General features: G+C 43.7%; 1 protein-coding gene across 9 annotated transcripts in view; it reads right to left on the bottom strand.

The window, feature by feature from the left end:
- Positions 1-5,770: 5,770 nt before the first annotated feature.
- LOC129815162 (ephrin type-B receptor 2-like) overlaps positions 5,771-22,400 on the bottom strand; it is a 175,724-nt gene continuing 159,094 nt past the window's right edge. For 5 of the 9 annotated variants that reach the window (XM_055868636.1, XM_055868640.1, XM_055868638.1 and 2 more), the window contains exons 12-16: positions 14,727-14,942; positions 14,285-14,434; positions 12,890-13,125; positions 11,770-11,925; positions 5,771-10,970 (exon numbers count right to left, since the gene is read on the bottom strand). In XM_055868636.1, the coding sequence (XP_055724611.1) occupies positions 10,862-10,970; positions 11,770-11,925; positions 12,890-13,125; positions 14,285-14,434; positions 14,727-14,942 (867 nt within the window). In that variant the 3' untranslated portion in view covers positions 5,771-10,861. The remainder of the gene's footprint in view (positions 10,971-11,769; positions 11,926-12,889; positions 13,126-14,284; positions 14,435-14,726; positions 14,943-22,400) is intronic. The other 4 variants (XM_055868642.1, XM_055868643.1, XM_055868644.1 and 1 more) reach the window with 1 other exon arrangement.

The raw sequence follows: 22,400 nt of genomic DNA, 5'->3' as shown, positions 1-22,400 counted from the left end.
TCTCTCTCTCTCTCTCTCTCTCTCTCTCCCTCTCTCTCTCTCCCTCTCTCCCTCTCTCTCTCTCTCCCTCTCTCTCTCTCTCCCTCTCTCTCTCTCTCCTTCTCTCTCTCTCACTCACTCACTCACTCACTCACTCACTCACTCACCCACTCTCACACACAGTAATTGTCTTTATCAGAGAACTTAAAGCTAGTTGATGTCTTATATATTCTCTCTTTCTCAACATGGTCTCGCTACACCTGCTCAATCAGTCTGCTGTTCTTCTCACTGGGAAGGCCTGATGGAGATGTGTGGAACAGATCATGATTTTAGCTATAAGAAAACTGCAGAAATCCTGAACTCTACATATTTGGATTTTTAAGGTAAAGTTACTCCATGTGTTTTAACACCATCCCACCTCCACAACACAAACCCATCCCACCTCCCGTAACCTAACGTCATCACAAAGTTGCCTGTGCTGTGAACCTTCTTTTTGGAGAGGCTCCATGAATAAGACAAAATGTCAATTCCCTTCTGATCTAATGAATGTCTCCAATGCATGAAGCACTCAGCAGTCGTTCATGCACCTCATCATCCCTCATACCACCATCCTTCCAGACAAAAGTCTCCAAGAGATAACCTGCAATAGCTTCTCGCTAACAGAATCAAGTGAGGTGTCTGTTTGGGTGTGTGTATCTACAGCATGTGGGTGTCTTCAGGGTCAGCTCTAGCCTGGTTAAGCCCCCCCACCACACCAAATCTTTTAGTGGCCCCCCTTTTGACGGCGCAGAGAAAAATGTAGTTTTTTAAGTTAATTTCCTGCAATTCTACACATTTTGCAATGGGGCAGATGTTTTGGGGGTCAGTTTTAAAGTAAATTTTCTACAGTTCTACACATTTTGCCATTAGGAGGAGATTTTTTTTTGCAATTTTCTAAAACATTTCATGCAATTCTACACATTTTGCCATGACTGATGACATGTTAACGATATCTTAGTGAGAGTGACTAACAAAATGCATGCCCGGTTGATATTCGGCCATGATAACTATAAGTTTAGATAACTGGCTAGACTAACTTACCAATCTAAGAATTGTTAGTTGACTTGGCTAATTGAGTGACTGTCAGTAACTGACAAAACAAGAGAAAAACTGCTGATGTAACAACCACATTTAAAACTTGCACCGTGTGTATTCTACTATTCAAACTCTCAACAGTAAGTTGAGACCCAACCCGACTCAATTTACCGCTTATGTCGCTTATGCCTGGAGCCGGCCCTGGTTGTCTTTCTGAAAGAAGGGGGATTGAGGTGTATGAGTATGAGGTAGATTGCAGCTGTGAAATAGAGGCAGCAGGATAGCAACAGCAGAGAGGAGGACTTCCCTGGAAACTTCTCCCTCTGCCTGGATCAGTCAAAGCAATTGAATCCATCCCATTCTCCTCCCCCCATCCCCTTCTCCTCCCCCACCCCTCCTCTCCATGGCTTCTCTCTCTCCATTCTGTCCTTAAGGTGTGATGGATGGCGCAGGCTAGACATGCTGTTTATTCCTGCTCAACACAGGCAGGAAAAGAGGGAGGAAGACCCCCCGCCCCCCACCCCCATGGTTCTTGGTCTGACTCTGTCCCCATCACATCCCCCTCCCCTCCTGCTGCCAATGATGCATGCTGGGAAAAAAACTTTGGGCCAACAGCCTTTCCTCATTAACCTTCCTTCTTCTTGTTTGTTCTTTTTAGTACTGTAGGAGAAGCATGGTTACTTTTTCATACAATAATTATTAAGGTACCATGTTTTTAGGTATTATTCTGTTGTTCTGTCCATTTTCTGGTTTCACAGAGTTAACCTAACATGTGTCATCTGTTTCTTGAGCTTGATACTACTAAAGATTGGCTAGTCCATGGACCAATTAATCTCACAAGGCTACTTTTTGATGTTCAATAACTCAACATTGCTGATCAAATACATGATTATATGCTGGCTAGTTTGAAGCTTGAGATAATGATTCACCTGATAATCTGATATCCACCTGTTATAATCTTATAACACTTGCGGTCAAGGATGCTCAGATGGGTTGCTTGAAGTGACTGTCATATCTCTAATATTCTCCAATCAATCATTTCACTGTACTCAATAATAAACATCCAGACCATGTCACATCGGATGAAATGAAATGTGACCTGTGATGTGACCTGTGACCTTTGTCAAATCATAGACAGGAACAATAATCTACTGGGACTTCAAGATACACCTCAGTGCCTGCCAGAAGACTTGACCAGTGTCAGCACATATCCAGGGGGAATAGGAGTTGAAATGTATTGCAATGTTTGATGGATGTCCACCCATGACTCTCCACATTTCCTTACAGCCCAATTGTTGACACATCTCATCAAATCGAACTTGACAAACTGTAAAATGTTCTGAATAAGCAAGTCAAGCACAAATGGCTAGAGAGAGAGAGAGAGAGAGAGAGAGAGAGAGAGAGAGAGAGAGAGAGAACTTGGGATATACTGCCCCCTTGTGCTCTATCAATCACTGTACGGTTTAAGGCATGTACTGTACAATAAACCTCCCCAAGGTGGATAAAGTATGGTTTGAGGTTTTCATTGATTTATTTGTCTCACTTAAGGCATGCCATCAGCAAAGGAGTTGCGTTCTGTCTCCAGAAAATCAAATGCCGGTTCACAATAGTAAAATAATGTAAAAAAAATATTAGCCCATCTTTGGAGGAGAAAAGTAACTTTGTTAAAAAAAAAATACATTTTACATGCATGGTACTTTTATACACAGTGATTAAAATAAAAAAATGATATTGTTTTTGGACAAACAGATCATGAGCTTTTAATATATCCCCCTGCACCTCTCTGATTCAGAGGGGTTGGGTTAAATGTGTAAGACACATTTCAGTTGAAAGTATTCAGTTGACTTGGTATCCCCCTTTCCCTTTCCACAATCCCACCCCTTAACTAGTATTATGTTGGTTATAAAGGAATTGGGGTGTTAGTTACCAGATGAGCAATGCTGAATCTCTGCCACTAGAGGGTAGACAAGCCTTTCTTTTCAAATAGAGCAGCCTTACCCAGTAGTCTTGCAGTGATTGATTGGATACAACATTCTATTCCTCACCACCAGCATGGATCTGACCTTGCATTTCACACAATAAAATATAATTCTTCCACTCTTCCTTATTATTCATATTCAACCAAAGAGAGCGTGCAGAAAATGGTTTTGGTCTGTGAATAAACTAAACTGAGGCTGAGCTTGGCCAGGCTGTGTCTGTGTGCTACAAGAGAGGTGTCTGGGGTTTGAGAGTTCACAGTGTTATATAGGTCACACCCAGCAGATCAGACTCCCTTCATCCTGTCATCTCCAGAGGGCCTCACTTTTAATTATGCACATAGCCTCCTCAGGCATCTTCCTTAACACTCCCCCAACCATGCTGTGCTTTAGCAAGACTATGTCCTCTTCCCTTTCCTCTCATACTGGAGAAATCTAGCCTACAACAAGACTAATGATTCAGTGCTACAGTAGAGATAGTCCCTTTACTCCATGCAGCCCATGACCCAACATAACAGCATCTGTATTTTACTGTACGAGATGAAAGTATGGTACACATAAAACAGAGGCCAGATGTTTCTGGGTGTATTTGGAGGTTTGAAGTTAAGGGTGAAATGTTAGCAGCACTAAGTGCTGAGCTCCCGGCTCTAACACGAACCCTCTCCGTCCTCTGTACCTGCTGGGACCGATTTACAGTTGTTCACCGCTGTCATTCCCTATGAGAATGAGCCCCCCCCCCTTCCCAAGTCAGGTCATACAGAACTATCTAACCCTTACCCCTTGCTACCTCAGATGTCCGTAATCCTTGGACGCATGAATTCATTATTTCAAAACACAAATTTTTTGGGCAGCCTGTACTGCATTAGCCACTGTATCATAACTCAGGGAAAGTCTGGTTCCTGGTTGAAGCATTTAGTTTGTTGTTGATTAGGAGCAGTTGTGTAGTAATCAGACCCAGCTCTCCTTAGCCCAGTGGAACCTTGATGTCCTATTTCATTTTAATGCCACATTCTATCATTCTAACATGTCCTCAGGTGGGCCTGTGTTCACAACTCCTCCCCCTTCCACACAGCCAACTTTTGAACTTTACGCTATAGACTCAGAATGACCTGGTGACCTGAGAAGAGCTTTGTATCTGCACAAGGCTGTGATCTCTTAGACATTGTTATGGAAACCATGCACTACGTGATCCCCTGGGACTGCCTCAGGAGTAGTGACATTTGCAGCGAGACAGGTACAGCAGTAAAAAACAAACTGATGATGAATGATCATTAAGCTACGCACAGGGAGAGAGAGAGAGGAGGAGAGTTAGAAAGAGAGAGAAAGAAAGAGAGAGAGAGGCTGGGTTGGAGGGATATTTGGCTTGTTTTGATTCCATTGATCCCCGCTGTTTCAACTTATAACACACAACAAACTCAAGAAAACAAAAAGGTTGCTATTGTTAGGCAGTGGTAGTGAGGAACAATTTTCTTCTCCTCACTACAATGTTTCACTACTTGGGCAGATAAGACGTGCAACATCAAACAAGTGCAAATACTGTCAGTGTACAAATTTAGCATTCAATCACATTACTTTTTCCTCTAATTTTCTCTACAATGCCACCCCACACATACTCTCCCCATTTTTCTGTCGCACGATTCTGTCCATACCTCTGCACAAGGCTGTGCCTAGTCACTTGTACCCCTACCTACATGTACATATTACCTCAACTACCTTGTACCCCTGCACATTGACTTGGTACCAGTACTCCTGGTATATAGCCTTTTTATTGTTATTTTATTGTGTTACTATTTCCTTTTTTTATTTAGCTAATTTATCTTGCTTTTTAACTCCACATTGTTGGGTAAGGGTTCATAAATAAACATTACGCGGTAAAGTCTCCACCAGTTGTATTCGGCACACGTGACAAATAACATTTGATTTGACATCTGAGATGACAGGCATTTCCCAACCTGCGCTCATGGTCGGCCCTACTGGGCACAAAGTCATCACAGTTAACGGTGTGTAAAGAGAGACTCGCGGGTGGTCGAGATTAGAGGGAGAACGGGTTTGGTGTGCCAGCGGGGTCTCACCACTGAACTCCTGAACTCCGTCTCCTACTCACGGGGTAAACCTTTTAGCACACACGCCAGTCTCAGCGAGTTCACACCGAGGTTTCTAGCCTTTCACACGTCAACTGCTAATGAGGCCTCTAAAACTGAGAGGAAGGTGAAGAGAGTCTGACCTCCATTCAGGAACCTCAGCTTGGGGGGAAACTGTACAGTACTTTGTCCAAATGAATAAAGACATGGAAACAGAAAAAAAATTGAGTCTGTGTGAGTGAGGGATTTTGGACACACAGTAGATTAGTGATGCATGAGGTGGCCCAAAAATGTTAGGTCAAAACATTAGCAAAAAAAAAAACACTGTCTGGCATGGTTACAAAAAAGATGCTGTATTTGACCAAATCCGTTCCCTCTGACTGAATTTTAAAATCGACTCTTCCACAACTGCATTTCCCGTAATTGAACCATAAATACCATAAAATTAGTTTCGATCAATTGTGCACACTGATACATTCAGTCCAATTCAGGTTGGAATTTTGCAATTCTTACACTTTCAGGTAAATGTAGTTAAAAATATAACTAACCCCCTCATCATACAGTATTAAAATGACATAACTATTATGAAGTAATGTCCACTGTAGCTGAAATGATTTCACAGGGTTATAGAGGAGGACAGTAGGAACATCATGAATACCATTATAGAGTGGTATAACAGATCTCATTTTTTATTGAGGAGAGTCAAGTTGGGCTTTCCATTTTAGAAAATAAAACCAATAACAATATTACAAATAATGAAATTGTTACATCATTCACAGGATTACAGTCAATGTACATTTATACAGAAATACAGGACCTCCCACATCAGTCACAGTGGTCAGGGCCGGCACTGGGCTACGAGGGCTACAACAGGCCAAGAGAGACAGGGCCATCCCCAGCCTGTCTTCACCAACAGCCAGAGAGGTGGGGAGATAGGGGTGGAAGGGGGAAGTGGGGGGATAAGACAACGCAAGGAACATAAGGACATTTGTCACAACTAGACTGCTTTTAGCCACTGTGTCAGCAGAGGGAGCTCTAACGCTTTACGTAAAAGATATCCACAGGAGCCATTTTCTATACACACTGAACTGACTGCCACAAAGACAGGCAGGCAGACTGCTGCTCGAGACATATTTGGATGGTGCACAAACACAGACCAACGAGTACGAGCAGGCACAGCTTGTGTTTATGCACACTGTCATGTCATTCTAACACTGAGACATAACGGTTTCCGTCCGTCCTTAAAAAATTGGAACACAGAATGGAAATTGTTCTTTGCGTCCACAGTGCATTGAATCAACATCTCAGATACATTGGTTTTGTTTTGATTCATAAATAAAGAGGGTGGATTGTTATGTATTACTTATCATGACATTGACAGTAAAACATCAACAGTATCTGCAGATACAAGCCATTGAAACAAAGACGAGAGTTTTAGATGTACAAAACAGCAGAGGACAGAGTTCTGTGATACAGCAAGTTATCTGAGATTCCAAATAAAGACCCTTACTGTAACAAACATATGTATTCTGGTCTCACTGCTATTATATCATTATTATGCACTTTAGACATCATTCCTCCATCTGTCTCATGAGCCTGGACATTGAAAAAGGAGAGAACGAAGTAGATGCCCTGCACTGTTAAATAATATGCAACGATGGTACCCAAATGTTATATTTAGTCTTTTTTTTGTTTTTATATAAACGGAGCAGACGTTTGAGACATTTTCTTCCTCATGAAAAATGAAAACAGAAACACTGATAAGTGCTTTGAAGAAGTGTACATTTACTGTCTTTAAAATGCCTGTTATTTCAGTGGTCTTGGGGGAGGAAAAAACACTATCATTCAACAAAAAGCTGTGTGGTTTTTATTCTATTTTAGCTTATACTCGTCGTCAACGAGCTGCAAAATCTCACCAATGCAAAAATGTCCTTGATGCCATCTATGTATAAAGTAACCCATTTACAGTACTTAGGGTGGGGCTTTAAACACTTGCATTGTACACCAGAGAGAACTATCCAGTGAGATAATGACCATCATGGATTCACACAGCAAAGTCTAAAAAACTTTACAATGTGGGAATAATCTATTCTGAACTAAACCCATCATAATCACACCAGATTGATCAACCACTTACTATAGGTCCATTATAACAGGCCAAGACTGTGCCAAGGGGTTTTATCAGAAGGGCTGGGCTATGAAACAGTACCACTGAGCTGCACTGTTCTTAAAAGGAGGCTATCAATGTCTTAAAAATAAAAGAAAGAGGGATGACAGCTTTTATTGCGGCCAATAGCAAAGGATAGCTCTGGATGAACTATCGGTATATAAACAGGGTTTCTTTGTGCCATTAGGTTCAGAGGCAGAATAAATAAATACATTACACAGTGCTGTCAGCAGTCACCATGGCCCCACACTGTGCAACCAATAAACATGTGTTGACTCAACTCCTTACGCTTCCAAGAGCGATGCAATAAAAGAAAACCACTTTATTACTACCTATATTCATGTTCCTATCACTCTAAATACGAGTCCACCATTGCTGAATGTTTTAGTTCATCTCATCCTAACAACATGTCCTAGTAATGTATTTTGATTGAACGTCACATGTGGAAGCACACTTTGTTTACACACCACTCTTTTAATCACTTGATAATCACCTTAATCACCTTCCTATGATTATCACCGTCTTCAGCACAAATACTAGTGCTGTGCTGCAGGGCCTGCTTTCTTGAACATAAATTGTCACTTCTTGTTCTGACAGTGGGATATCTGTCTATATCTTGGGAAGACTGACTCAGGCTGCCTGGGCTTAACTGAATATCACTGAGGTGCCCTTAAATATTAAAGTGTTGTGCAATGGAAAGGAAGAAAGTACTTTTTGAGCTCTTTTTGAAAGGAAACTGCACGGTCGCATCAGTGACAGTTGGGTCACAGAATCGCTGCCCCTTTTACTCTGGGCAGTGACTAATAGAGCGATGCACTTCCTGCTGTTTCATCTGTCATGGAGTCTGCACTGGAATATGCATGGTGACGCACAGAAATGTTGACGGAAAACTAAAGGGAGGATGATATTACAGAAGCTGGATCAAAACCTCAATGCTCCTGCCCACGTTTATTAAGACTCTGGACAGCTATGCGGGTTAGTGGGTGGAATGAAATGGGGACTAACTGACAGACAAGAGCAAAGGCAGGATTTCACGCATTCTGTGTTTAGGGGTCTAATGCTATGGCCTACATAGGACACCTCTCCTGTTCTGCTCAGACAGCAAAGTGCCTTAAAATGGACAGCGGACACCTGATGATGTATATGGAAGGATGACCTTTTGTGGAAGAACCTCTGCTTACATAGCCACCTGCTGTGAAACCAATATGGGGCCCACAGGTTGTGTGTTATCTACATAAATGCAGTCTGGTCTGTCAACATGACAACATGCAGAGTCACAAAGCAATGGATCTGAAAAAGCAGAGCACAGAGAACAGTGGGAGGAGAAGAGTGATAGATCTGAGGCATGTGTTTAGCTCTGAGGAGAGATGGAGGGAACCACTGTCTGGCCAGTGGGGCTGTGATCAGGCAGTGGACTCCCACTAGGAATGGACATGTCTGACCAGTTGGAGCTCCATGTCTGGCTCATCAGTCTGTATTGAGTACTAGGCCTGTCTCAGTGGATCTGCCCATTAGGAGCTCTGCAGTAGTGATGTAAACTCTGTGTTTTACCATCTCTGGGGAATCCATGGATTTTAACTAGCACAGACCCATCAGGCTCCCTAACCCCTCAAACAACACATCGGCCACAACAACAAAGACAATGATAGACAGCTCTCCGTTCATCAGGCAGTTTTTCACAGAAGCCATACAGTAAATGCAATACGTATCTATAAAATGAAAATAGAAGTCTCAAGGACTCCAGTTATCTACAATTTGTGAGCACCAACATAATAATGATTTCCTAAAATTCCAAAAGAGCATGGAAGATCCAGATAGTCATCGGGCTTGAAGTCCTTTGTCCCATATGATCTGCGTTCACATATCCTGCCAAGAGACTACTTGGAAAAGCTGTCAATCATCCACGATGTACAATAATAATAATAAAAATATGCGTAAAATAATCCACTATCCCATGCTAATGTTACTGCCCTGTTGTGAAAAGATTTGTCCGTGACCATACCAATGTGAGATAACCACCAGTGGTGTTAAAACCCTAACACTTCAATATAAAATTATTTTAAAAGGAAAACAATCTGGAAGAAAAAAGCTAAATATAATGTAAGCGCATTATATTTTGTAAAGTGTAACAAATCAAAGCTCTGTGAAATCAATCATTAACTCAGCATGCTATCAAACACTACCCGCTCAGCTTTGGGAGCCGTTGCTTTGTGCCACAGAGCACATTTAGCAACACGCACGCATACACAAACACACATATACACCCGTCTACCAGGCACGCACGCAGACACACACACACATGCACACGGTGAAGCTGAAAACACAAGGAAACCTCAAGACAATGTGAGGACCAAAACATATGTGCACTCCTTCTACGTAAACACTATACATCCATGGAGGAAGTACTGTATGTTTGATGCTTATGACACTGATTCTTCAAAATCCACAACTAACATTTTGCCCCCAAAATTTAATAATAATAACAACAGATAAAAACCTCCCTATAGTCACCCTAAGAAAAATGCAAATCCATCACTTCCAGGTATTAGTAACTATGTCCGGCTCATAGTGATCACATCACAGTCCCAATGTCATGTGCATCTGATGTGTACAGGATCATGACGTCATCATGACATCGTCATGACATCATCTGAGGTACACAGGGACGATGTTCCATTTGGCAGGTTATGTTAATATTGAAAAAATATCAATTTTCCCACGGTGAGAGGAAGCATGGTGAGAGAAAATCTTCATCACAATTTTCACACAGAAAAGGAAATTACTTGATATGAGAAAATGTATTTTTGTTTACATTTCTTTACTTTTGAATTGGTAGATAACTGAATGTCTTTAATTTGTTCATGTCAGTAGTTTCTGCCAGGTCCATTTCATGGTGCTCACACTTATATTACGTCCCAAATCAACGACAGGGGAATAGATCAAGTTCCTCAGTCTCTTCTGCTGTTTGCCTTCAGGGAGGCAGCAAATATTTATGTTGCGTTTCTAGTTTACAAAGAATATATCAGATTAATTTCGAGAGTGTTGGTCTTAAATCACCCAGTTTTCATTGTCTTCTTGTCTGTGGCCCTTTGTAAAGGGTAGCCTTTCTAGTCATTTCACCTAGCTTACAATTGTATACCATCTATAGACTCCTAGAGTTCTTAACTTTTTTTTCTTTACAAAATTCTTTACAAAATTCTTAAAACAAACATAAAAGTTCAACGTAAATAAAATAAAAAAACATGGGTGGAAGATGGTAGTAGAAATATGTCTCTGGTCAGTAACCTCTCATGATCCTGGTTCCAAGATGGACGGTTGTGAGCCACGTTGATTGACGTCTGGTCATTTAGACATGCTGGCCACAACCTTCCAAAGCTGATCCCGAAGGTTGGGGGGACTTTGGATGAGGGCATAGAGGAGGACAGGAGAGGGATTGGAAGGGGGGACCGGGGATGGACGGTAGTCTGGTAGGAAACCCAGATTCACGGTCAAGCAAAAACATATCCACTCCATCCGTGCACCCAGGGTCCTGCATCCCAATCCCCTCTCCTCTGCTCTGCTCTCCTCCGCTCCACTCTGGATGGTCAAACTTCCACAGACTGGATCTGGTTCATGGAGGCACGCATCATCTGCACACTGTTCAGGATCTTCTTCTGGTGGCCTGCTAACGTTACACTCACACTCAGGATGTCACTGTGGCAGGAGACACAACCACAGGAGTCAGGAGAAAGCCATCACAGAAGACACAACAGGTTTTATGGAACAAGTCAAATGGCATAAGCCAAGGTAAACTCAACAAGTTAGATCAAGGTTAAATACTGGGCCCCAGTCTGCCAAATTCCGAATTTTGTCCAGGCATGACCGCTTACAGTACTAACTCTATTGGTTGAACAACTTCTTCCATTCAGGAAACAATAGAACGTCTTTGTTTCCCAACCTTAACCCTATGGACTGATGTGTCTTATTGGTTTAAGTATTGTAACCAGAGATGTGGTTGGACATTTTAAAAAACAGACTTACGTGGCTTAGATTTCCAATGTGACTTTAGGAGGATATTAAGAGATATAGATAGGAGACAATAAGCAGAGTAATGTGTACCTTATTTACTAAACAGACCTTGAATAGTCTCTATCTGCTAATAGATGTTGTCTATGTCTTTATTAAGTCTACTGAGGCAGGAATGTATTCCTAAACATCACTATGCCTGTTCATTCTCCTATATCTATTATGTCATTTAACTGTTGTATAAGAAACCTGGCAGTCACATGGCCAGAGTCTGTACTCTCTGTTCTAGCTCAGAGCCTGTTGTGCTGCACCATTATTATCTCTTAATGACATACAGTGAGAGACAGCTTTATGATGAGCCAGGGGCTGAGCCTGGCAGTCACCCAGACTTTAAGGTATGAGACTGTCCAGGAACAGCCCACCTGCCTCGCTTCAACTTCATCCTTATCATCCTTACTAGGAACACAGGTCTGGGATCGACACTTACTCCATAGTCATCTGGGAAACCACATCAAAGCTGGTGAAGTCAGCGTTGGCAAAGTTGTCTTTGTACTGGCCCATCTTGATGGCATCCAGCCACTCGTCCACCGTGCTGAAGCTGGAGAAGTCTGGAACACTGCGGTCCAGGAGAGGAAGATGGACACTGGGGAAGATAGATACACAGAGTCAAACACAGCTCTAGAGACACTGTCATAACTCTCTCACCTCTATGATGGCAATCAGTACGTTTGGAACAGACACAAGAGTGGAGAGCCTACACTAGATTAGTTTTAAGGACAAAACAAAGTAGCCTTGGCGTCATCTACTGGAAGCAATTTTCAGAGTTGATTTCTTATAAAATGTTCTTTCCAAATGGAGTGACAGGCTTGGAAGAGCCTGGGCACAGAAGTAAATGTTACGTTTATTCCACGTTGGTGTAATTTCGTTGAAATTATGTGGAAAGAACGTTGATTCAAGCAGTGTGTGCCCAGTGGGAGTATCCACACAGTTTCAGTGGAAAATCTCTATTCTGCACACTATCAAAAATGAAAATATAGCGTAGGATATATGGATTTCAGTATATTTTAGCATCCATAGGAAACTGACACCCAGGGAAAATGTACTTGAAAATGTTTTTTTTTAAATGGCGCAACTGCTTCAAATCATAATTTGCCTAAAGCATTCATGGAAATGACTTGATCTATGAAACCAACAGGTTTTATTTACATAACCATTCGGCGCCAAAAGAAACAGGAGACAGTGTTTGGTTGAAATACATTGTACCATGAATATCAAAAGTGTAACCAAAAATGTAATTGTTTTCCCATCTTTGAAGTAAATTGCACTACATCCTCCTGGAAATGTGAAAGTAGTATTTGAGCCCAATCCTGGATATTGTGATGACTGGCCAGGAGAGACAGAGGAACACTTTCACTCAAACACAGACAGACAGACAGACAGACAGACAGACAGACAGACAGACAGACAGACAGACAGACAGACAGACAGACAGACAGACAGACAGACAGACAGACTGACTGACTGACTGACTGACTGACTGACTGACTGACTGACTGACTGACTGACTGACGGAGATCTAAGGAGAGCGTGCTAAGTGTTCCACTCACCCAGATGACAGAGGGGTCATGGCCTTCAGACTGTTGGGGTTGCGGATCATCTTGTCCAGGTTGTTGACAATCTGGCTGAACTTGGGCCGGTTGTTACGGTCCTTCTGCCAGCAATCCAGCATGAGCTGGTGCAGGGCACTAGGGCAGTCCATGGGAGGGGGCAGCCGGTAGTCCTGCTCTATGGCATTGATCACCTGCAGGGGGAGATACAGATCTCTAAGGGTTGCTATGAGGCTCTACGAGGAGGAGGAGGAGGAGGAGGAGGAGGAGGAGGAGGAGGAGGAGGAGGAGGAGGAGGAGGAGAGAGACGACAATCCCATAGTAGAGCATCCTCTCACAATTCTCAAGTGTTATACAAGTCAAAACTGCAGCACACATGCCCACACACATACCTAATCCTGCACACATTATTGCATTAACACTAAGTAGGAAATGACCACCATTACCATTTAGACATTGTTTTGTCTTGGCTGCATACTTACTGTACCAGTTAAGTGTCACACTAAAGTATCAGTCTAATACCAATGGCTCCTCACATCCGCGCAGTCTGTGGCAGCTGTGACTTATTCTCAGTCAGTCTGGCATTAAGAGCCTTAGAAATTATGTACAGTAATGTCCTGCCATACAAATATCTAAGTGAGAGCCTGGTCCCAGATCCATTTGTTCTGTTTTGCTAACTCTATGGTCATTGTCATACCAAAAAGGTCTAGTTTGAGACTAAGAGTGGCTGTGGTGATGTTGGTGGTGGGCGAGAGATCAGGGAGTTGATACCTGGCTAAGAGTGGGGAACGACCAGCTCAGAGGAGGGTTCTGATGAGGACCCACGATCCTCTGCTCATTATCACTGACATTATGGAGCTCCATTCAGACCCAGATTAATCTCATTCAGAGGCCTCCCTCCCAACCAAGATGCTGATGGAGTAGAAACACTATCTGAAGCCGCTAATAAGATAACCGTCGAGCTCCTCAGTCCCTCTTAGGGCATTAGCGTTCACACTTTCAATTTGAAACTATTTTCATTATCTCTCTCCCCATAATTTGCTCTCTTCTCCATCACCCAGAGGGAGCCTGGAAACAGAGGCTCCAGTCAAGAGCAGGAATAGTCTGCGGAGCGTTGTCTTGCATTCCAAATCATCTTATTATCGCTCTGTGGTAACTGGGGGGCTTTCATATTAAACCCAGGTGAGAAAGTTGCTGTTAAGCCAGGGGAAGAAAACCACCATGACAAAATGGATCTCTATGGGGGTTCACAGAGAGGTAATAACATTCAAGAACAATTGTCTGTATATAATCAGCCTTTGTTTGAATAAAATGGGAACATTTGTGCCAGGCTATTTATTTCTAGTATTTCTGCTTGACGAATTATACAAATTATACATTAAGGACTATACATACGTCTTGATTGGTCATGTCCCAGTAAGGTCTCTCTCCATAGGACATGACTTCCCACATGACGATGCCATAGCTCCAGACATCACTGGCGGATGTGAACTTCCTGTATTGGATGGCTTCAGGGGCTGTCCATCGGATAGGAATCTTCCCTCCCTGAGAAACACAACATAATGAGGGAGCAATCTTATAGAGGGAAGTGAGACGGAAACCTGATCGTCACAGTGTCCTGACTCTACAGAGAGAGATTATTCACAGCAACAATACTCTCTAATCCCAACTGGGAGATGGATATAACTAAACTCCTGGGACTGGATGTGTGTGATATGGAAACCCATAAAAGGGGAGGAGAGGGCATGTGCGTGCGTTGCCTATGTGTGTGAGTGTGCAAGTGTGGATGCACACACGTGTATGTGTGTGGTGTTTGTAGTAAGGTCATGGTACACACCAGGGCGCTGGTGTAGGTGGGGTCTGACGTGTCATCCTCCAGGAATCGGGACAGGCCGAAGTCAGACACCTTGCAGACCAGGTTGCTGTTGACCAGGATGTTGCGTGCGGCCAGGTCGCGGTGGACGTAGTTCATGTCGGCCAGGTACTTCATGCCAGAGGCGATGCCACGCAGCATGCCCACCAGCTGGATCACTGTGAACTGACCATCGTTTTGCTGCAAAAAAAAGGATGACATTAGATTACAATATGATACATCCCCAGGGGCCTCTGTGTGCTATGGTTGAATAGATGTGGCTATAGGATGAGCTGGGCTGGGCTTAGCTTGGTCTGGTTGGCTGCAGCTGTTCTCCTTCCTGGATTGGCCAAGGCATTACCCCATAGGGGAGTGTCTGGATCTGGCCTGCAGCTGTGCCTCCAACTGTGCACACCTGCACCTTCACCACCCACTACGAGGACCAGAGATCAACTAGGGAATATCCGGGAGGATCATGACGAGAGATGAGAGAGCATGAGCGTTGACAGACAGGCCCAGTATCATGGCCCAGGGATGGGGTGGGGAGACAGATGGATCACAGACGGACTAGGTCTGGCTGTGTATTCATCTGGGCATGTTCCCGGCCTATGGTTAGCCAGATCCTCTAGCCTGTGTCTCTGTGTCTCTTCCAAACACTTTTCTGCTCATTAGCAGAGCAGGAATTTCTCCTCACGTCCACCAGCTCCTCATGTACCACAGCAATTAAGTGTTATGCATTATTCATGAGGCTGAAATGCCTCCCAACTACGCAGCTCCTCCTGATCTCTGCATCCCTGCACTGTGTTTGCATACTGTACTTTAATTGGGAGATTCTTCAACCAAAGTCATTTGGATCTGATTAGCAGATAGAGGTATTATTTATCTATTTTTGATCTTAGGCTAATACATGCTCTGTGCAGTTTTATAATTCTATCCCAATTCCAGTCAGAATATTTTTTAAATATTTTTTCCCCCCTCATGAATATTCCAAGATGGCGTAGCAGTGAAGACTTGTTTTTGTTCGTCCTCCCGTGTACTTTTGTATTTTTCTTCATTTTTGTATATATTTAAATTTTATTTTCACTCTTTTCCATTTTAATTCCATTTTAATTAGATTATACCTTCCGGTAACCTGCCTCACCCAATGTGATACGGAATCGCTATTATTTTAAATTTTAGAACACATTCAAGAACCACCAGAAGCTAACAAGCTAATTAGCTACAAGCTATTTAGTCATTGTTAGCCACTGCTAGTGGCTTTTACCTTCTGCACAGATACCAGCCCTGTTTTTAGCTTGGATAATTACTCGCCAACTACCAGTATTGGACTATCTCTCCACTACAATGCCGGATTCCTGCCGTAATCCCTGGACCACCACTTCTGATCTTCACAGCTAGCTAGTGGCTAACGCCCCAGCCACGAAGCTAGCACCAGTTAGCCGTGAGCCAGGCGCATCTCCCGGCTAGCAAACTAAATTCTACAATACCTCTTTCGCCATCTGGCTCCGCCCCGCCGCACCACCACGACTGGTCTGCCGACGAATACTCCATCCGCTGTGCCTTCAACCGGCCTCCGTCGGAGCAGACGCTCCTACTAGCCCCGGGCTACTAACTTTAAGCGCTGTGTCGCCCGCGTGCCCCTTGGACACTATGATCACTTGGCTACATAGCTGATGCATGCTGGACTGGCCATTAATTCACGGTACTCCATTCTGTTTATTTTTTATCTGTCGGCCGCGAACCCAGGCTCTGGGTGTAGTTAATCTGACCCTCTCTGCCTAGTCATCGCCATTTTACCTGCTGTTGTTGTGTTAGCTGATTAGCTGTTGCTGTCTCACAGGTTGTCTTAGCTAGCTCTCCCAATCAATACCTGCGATTACTTTATGCCTCGCTGTATGTCTCTCTCAAATGTCAATATGCCTTGTATACTGTTGTTCAGGTTAGTTATCATTTTTTTTGTTTACAATAGAGCCCCTAGTTCCACTCTTCATACCTCTGACACCTCCTTTGTCCCACCTCCCACACATGCGGTGACCTCACCCATTATAACCAGCATGTCCAGAGATACAATCTCTCTTATCATCACCCGGTCCCTGGGCTTACCTCCGCTGTACCCGCACCCCACCATACCCCTGTCTGCACATTATGCCCTGAATCTATTCTACCACACCCTGAAATCTGCTCCTTTTATTCTTTGTCCCCAACACTCTAGGCGACCAGTTTTGATAGCCTTTAGCCGCACCCTCATCCTACTCCTCCTCTGTTCCTCGGGTGATGTGGAGGTAAACCCAGGCCCTGCATGTCCCCAGGCACCCTCATTTGTTGACTTCTGTGAACAAAAAAGCCTTGGTTTCATGCATGTCAACATCAGAAGCCTCCTCCCTAAGTTTGTTTTACTCACTGCTTTAGCACACTCTGCCAACCCTGATGTCCTTGCCGTGTCTGAATCCTGGCTTAGGAAGGCCACCAAAAATTCTGAGATTTTCATACCCAACTATAACATTTTCCGTCAAGATAGAACTGCCAAAGGGGGCAGGAGTTGCAATCTACTGCAGAGATAGCCTGCAAAGTAATGTCATACTTTCCAGGTCAAAACCCAAACAGTTCGAACTTCTAATTTTAAAAATGAATCTCTCCAGAAATAAGTCTCTCACTGTTGCTGCCTGCTACAGACCCCCCTCAGCTCCCAGCTGTGCCCTGGACACCATTTGTGAATTGATTGCCCTCCATCTAGCTTCAGAGTTTGTTCTGTTAGGTGACCTAAACTGGGATTTGCTTAACACCCCGGCAGTCCTACAATCTAAGCTAGATGCCCTCAATCTCACACAAATCATCAAGGAACCCACCAGGTACAACCCTAAATCCGTAAACATGGGCACCCTCATAGACATTATCCTGACCAACTTGCCCTCCAAATACACCTCTGCTGTCTTCAATCAGGATTTCAGCGATCACTGCCTCATTGCCTGTATCCGCTACGAGTCCGCGGTCAAACGACCACCCCTCATCACTGTCAAACGCTCCCTAAAACACTTCTGCGAGCAGGCCTTTCTAATTGACCTGGCCCGGGTATCCTGGAAGGATATTGACCTCGTCCCGTCAGTTGAGGATGCCTGGTCATTCTTTAAAAGTAACTTCCTCACCATCTTAGATAAGCATGCCCCGTTCAAAAAATGCTCCACTAAGAACAAATATAGCCCTTGGTTCACTCCAGACCTGACTGCCCTCGACCAGCACAAAAACATCCTGTGGCGGACTGCAATAGCATCGAATAGTCCCCGCGATATGCAACTGTTCAGGGAAGTCAGGAACCAATACACGCAGTCAGTCAGGAAAGCAAAGGCTAGCTTTTTCAAGCAGAAATTTGCATCCTGTAGCTCTAACTCCAAAAAGTTCTGTGACACTGTAAAGTCCATGGAGAACAATAGCACCTCCTCCCAGCTGCCCACTGCACTGAGGCTAGGTAACACGGTCACCACCGATAAATCCATGATAATCGAAAACTTCAACAAGCATTTCTCAACGGCTGGCCATGCCTTCCACCTGGCTACTCCAACCTTGGCCAACAGCTCCGCCCCCCCCCGCAGCTACTCGCCCAAGCGTCCCCAGCTTCTCCTTTCCCAAATCCAGATAGCAGATGTTCTGAAAGAGCTGCAAAACCTGGACCCATACAAATCAGCTGGGCTTGACAACCTAGACCCTCTATTTCTGAAACTATCCGCCGCCATTGTCGCAACCCCTATTACCAGCCTGTTCAACCTCTCTTTCATATCGTCTGAGATCCCCAAGGATTGGAAAGCTGCCGCGGTCATCCCCCTCTTCAAAGGGGGAGACACCCTGGACCCAAACTGTTACAGACCTATATCCATCCTGCCCTGCCTATCTAAGGTCTTCGAAAGCCAAGTTAATAAACAGATCACTGACCATCTTGAATCCCACCGTACCTTCTCCGCTGTGCAATCCGGTTTCCGAGCCGGTCACAGGTGCACCTCAGCCACGCTCAAGGTACTAAATGATATCATAACCGCCATCGATAAAAGACAGTACTGTGCAGCCGTCTTCATCGACCTGGCCAAGGCTTTCGACTCTGTCAATCACCATATTCTTATCGGCAGACTCAGTAGCCTCGGTTTGCCTGGTTCACCAACTACTTTGCAGACAGAGTTCAGTGTGTCAAATCGGAGGGCCTGTTGTCCGGTCCTCTGGCAGTCTCTATGGGGGTACCACAGGGTTCAATTCTCGAGCTGATTCTTTTCTCTGTATATATCAATGATGTTGCTCTTGCTGAGGGCGATTCCCTGATCCACCTCTACGCAGACGACACCATTCTGTATACCTCTGGCCCTTCCTTGGACACTGTGCTATCTAACCTCCAAACGAGCTTCGATGCCATACAACACTCCTTCTGTGGTTTCCAACTGCTGTTAAACGCTAGTAAAACCAAATGCATGCTTTTCAACCGTTCGCTGCCTGCACCCGCCCGCCCGACTAGCATCACCACCCTGGACGGTTCCGACCTAGAATATGTGGACATCTATAAATACCTAGGTGTCTGGCTAGACTGTAAACTTTCCTTACAGACTCATATTAAACATCTCCAATCCAAAATCAAATCAAGAATCGGCTTTCTATTTCGCAACAAAGCCTCCTTCACTCACGCCGCCAAACTTACCCTAGTAAAACTGACTATCCTACCGATCTTCGACTTCGGCAATGTCATCTACAAAATAGCTTCCAATACTCTACTCAGCAAACTAGATGCAGTTTATCATAGTGCCATCCGTTTTGTTACTAAAACACCTTTTACCACCCACCACTGCGACCTGTATGCTCTAGTCGGCTGGCCCTCGCTACATATTCGTCGCCAGACCCACTGGCTCCAGGTCATCTTTAAGTCCATGCTAGGTAAAGCTCCGCCTTATCTCAGTTCACTGGTCACGATAACAACACCCACTCGTAGCACGCGCTCCAGCAGGTATATCTCACTGATCAACCCAAAAGCCAACACCTCATTTGGCCGCCTTTCCTTCCAGTTCTCTGCTGCCTGTGACTGGAACGAATTGCAAAAATCGCTGAAGTTGGAGACTTTTATTTCCCTCACCAACTTTAAACATCTGCTATCTGAGCAGCTAACCGATCGCTGCAGTTGTACATAGTCCATCTGTAAACAGCCCACCCAATTTACCTACCTCATCCCCTTACTGTTTTTATTTATTTACTTTTCTGCTCTTTTGCACACCAGTATCTCTACTTGCACATGATCATCTGATGATTTATCACTCCAGTGTTAATCTGCTAAATTGTAATTATTCGCTCCTATGGCCTATTTATTGCCTACCTCCTCATGCATTTTGCACACAATGTATATAGACTCAATTTTTTCCCCTACTGTGTTATTGACTTGTTTATTGTTTACTCCATGTGTAACTCTGTGTTGTTGTCTGTTCACACTGCTATGCTTTATCTTGGCCAGGTCGCAGTTGTAAATGAGAACTTGTTCTCAACTAGCCTACCTGGTTAAATAAAGGTGAACATACATATATATATATATATATATATATATATATATATATATATATATATATATATATATATATATATATATATATATATATATATATATATATATATATATATACACAATACCGCATAATGACAAAGCAAAAACAGGCTTTTAGAAATGTTAGCAAATGTATAAAAAAAAAGTATTCAGACCCTTTACCCTGGACTGGTGGAGCACCTTTGGCAGTGAGTACAGCCTCGAGTCTTCTTGGGTATGACGCTACAAGGATGGGACACCTGTATTTGGGGAGTTTCTCCCATTATTCTCTGCAGATCCTCTTAAGATATGTCAGGTTGGATAGGGAGCATCGCTGCACAGCTATTTTCAGGTCATTCCAGAGATGTTAGATCGGGTTTCAGTCCGGGCTCTGGCTGGGCCACTCAAGGACATTCAGAAGCCACTACTGCATTGTCTTGGCTGTGTGCTTAGGGTCATTGTCCTGTTGGAAGGTGAACCTTCGACCCAGTCTGAGGTCCTGAGCGCTCTGGAGTAGGATTTCATCAAGGATCTCTCTGTACTTTACGCCGTTCATCTTTCCCTTGATTCTGACTAGTCTCCCAGTCCCTGCTGCTGAAAAAAATCCCCACAGCATGACGCTGCAACCACCATGCTTCATTGTAGGGATGGTGCCAGGTTTCCTCCACACGTGATACTTGGCATTCAAGCCAAAGAACTCAATCTTGGTTTCATCAAACCAGAGAATCTTGTTTCTCATGGTCTGAGAGTCCTTCAGGTGCATTTTGGCAAATTCCAAGCGGCCTGTCATGTGCCTTTTACTGAGGAGTGGATTCCGTCTAGCCGCTCTACTAAAAGGCCTAATTGGTGGAGTGCTGCAGAGATGGTTGTCCATATGGAAGGTTCTCCCATCTCCGCAGAGGAACTATGGAGCTCTGTCAGAGTGGTCATCGGGTTCTTGGTCACCTCCCTGACCAAGACCCTTCTCCCTAGAATGCTCAGTTTGGCCGGGCAGCCAGCCAGCTCTAGGAAGAGTCTTGGTGGTTCCAAACTTCTTCCATTTAAGAATAACGGAGGCCACTGTGTTCTTGGGGAGCTGCAGACATGTTTGGTACCCTTCCCCAGATCTGTGCCTCGACACAATCCTGTCTCAGAGCTCTACCGACAATTCCTTCAAACCTCATGGCTTGGTTTTGCTCTGTCATGCACTGTCAACAGTGGGACCTTATATAGACAGGTGGGTGCCTTTCCAAATCATGTCCAAGCAATTTAATTTACAACAGGTGGACTCCAATCAAGTTGTATAAACATCTCAAGGATGATCAGTTGAAACAGGATGCACCTGAGCTCAATTTCGAGTCACAGAGCAAAGGGTCTGAATACTTATGAAAATAAGGTATTTATGTTTTTATTTGTAATACATTCGCAAACATTTGAACAAAAACTGTTTTCACTTTGTCATTGTGGGGTATTGTGTGTAGATTGATGGGGATTTTAATCATTTAATCCATTTTAGAATAAGTCTGTAACGTAACAAAATGTGGAAAAAGCCAAGGGGTCTGAATACTTTCCGAATGCATTGTATTTCAGGATGTTGTGTATCCATTGAATATCTGAATGAATCTGAATTAATGAATGTAAACATTACAGTTTGGAAAACATAGCTTGTCCAAAGAAATCTGTCCCTTGGCACAACTTACCTCGGGTATGAGGTAAGATACCCTGTCCTGCAGGGCAAGTTAAGCCGCCAAATTTATGTACTGAATTAAATATGACTACTACCTTTTTAAAACCAAACACAATTCAACACAATCACAATCGGTCTTTTAATAATTTTAAACATATTTTAACACAGGCTTAACACGTAACAAACATTTTGTATTTTTTTAAACACTTTTGACAAAGACCGGGCTCTGTTGTTACCTCTTAACCCAGCAATAATGCCTTGCATTACACCTGGAAAGAAAGCACTTAAAGTTGTTCAACTTGCCACTGGCTCGACCATTGGCTCAACTTACACCAAGGCAAACATTTTGACTATATTAGCCCACACAGCTACCAGGATTTACTTTCATGCTAGGGTAAGGAACTCATATTGAATCTTATAGAGGCCCCAACTGATGTACAGTGGGTCCTCCTTT

The sequence above is a fragment of the Salvelinus fontinalis genome, chromosome 18, assembly GCF_029448725.1.
Source record: "Salvelinus fontinalis isolate EN_2023a chromosome 18, ASM2944872v1, whole genome shotgun sequence".
In the NCBI taxonomy this organism is placed as follows: Eukaryota; Metazoa; Chordata; class Actinopteri; order Salmoniformes; family Salmonidae; genus Salvelinus; species Salvelinus fontinalis.
The sequence above is the reverse complement of the archived record's forward strand: the minus strand, read 5'-3'. Positions and strand labels throughout refer to the sequence as shown.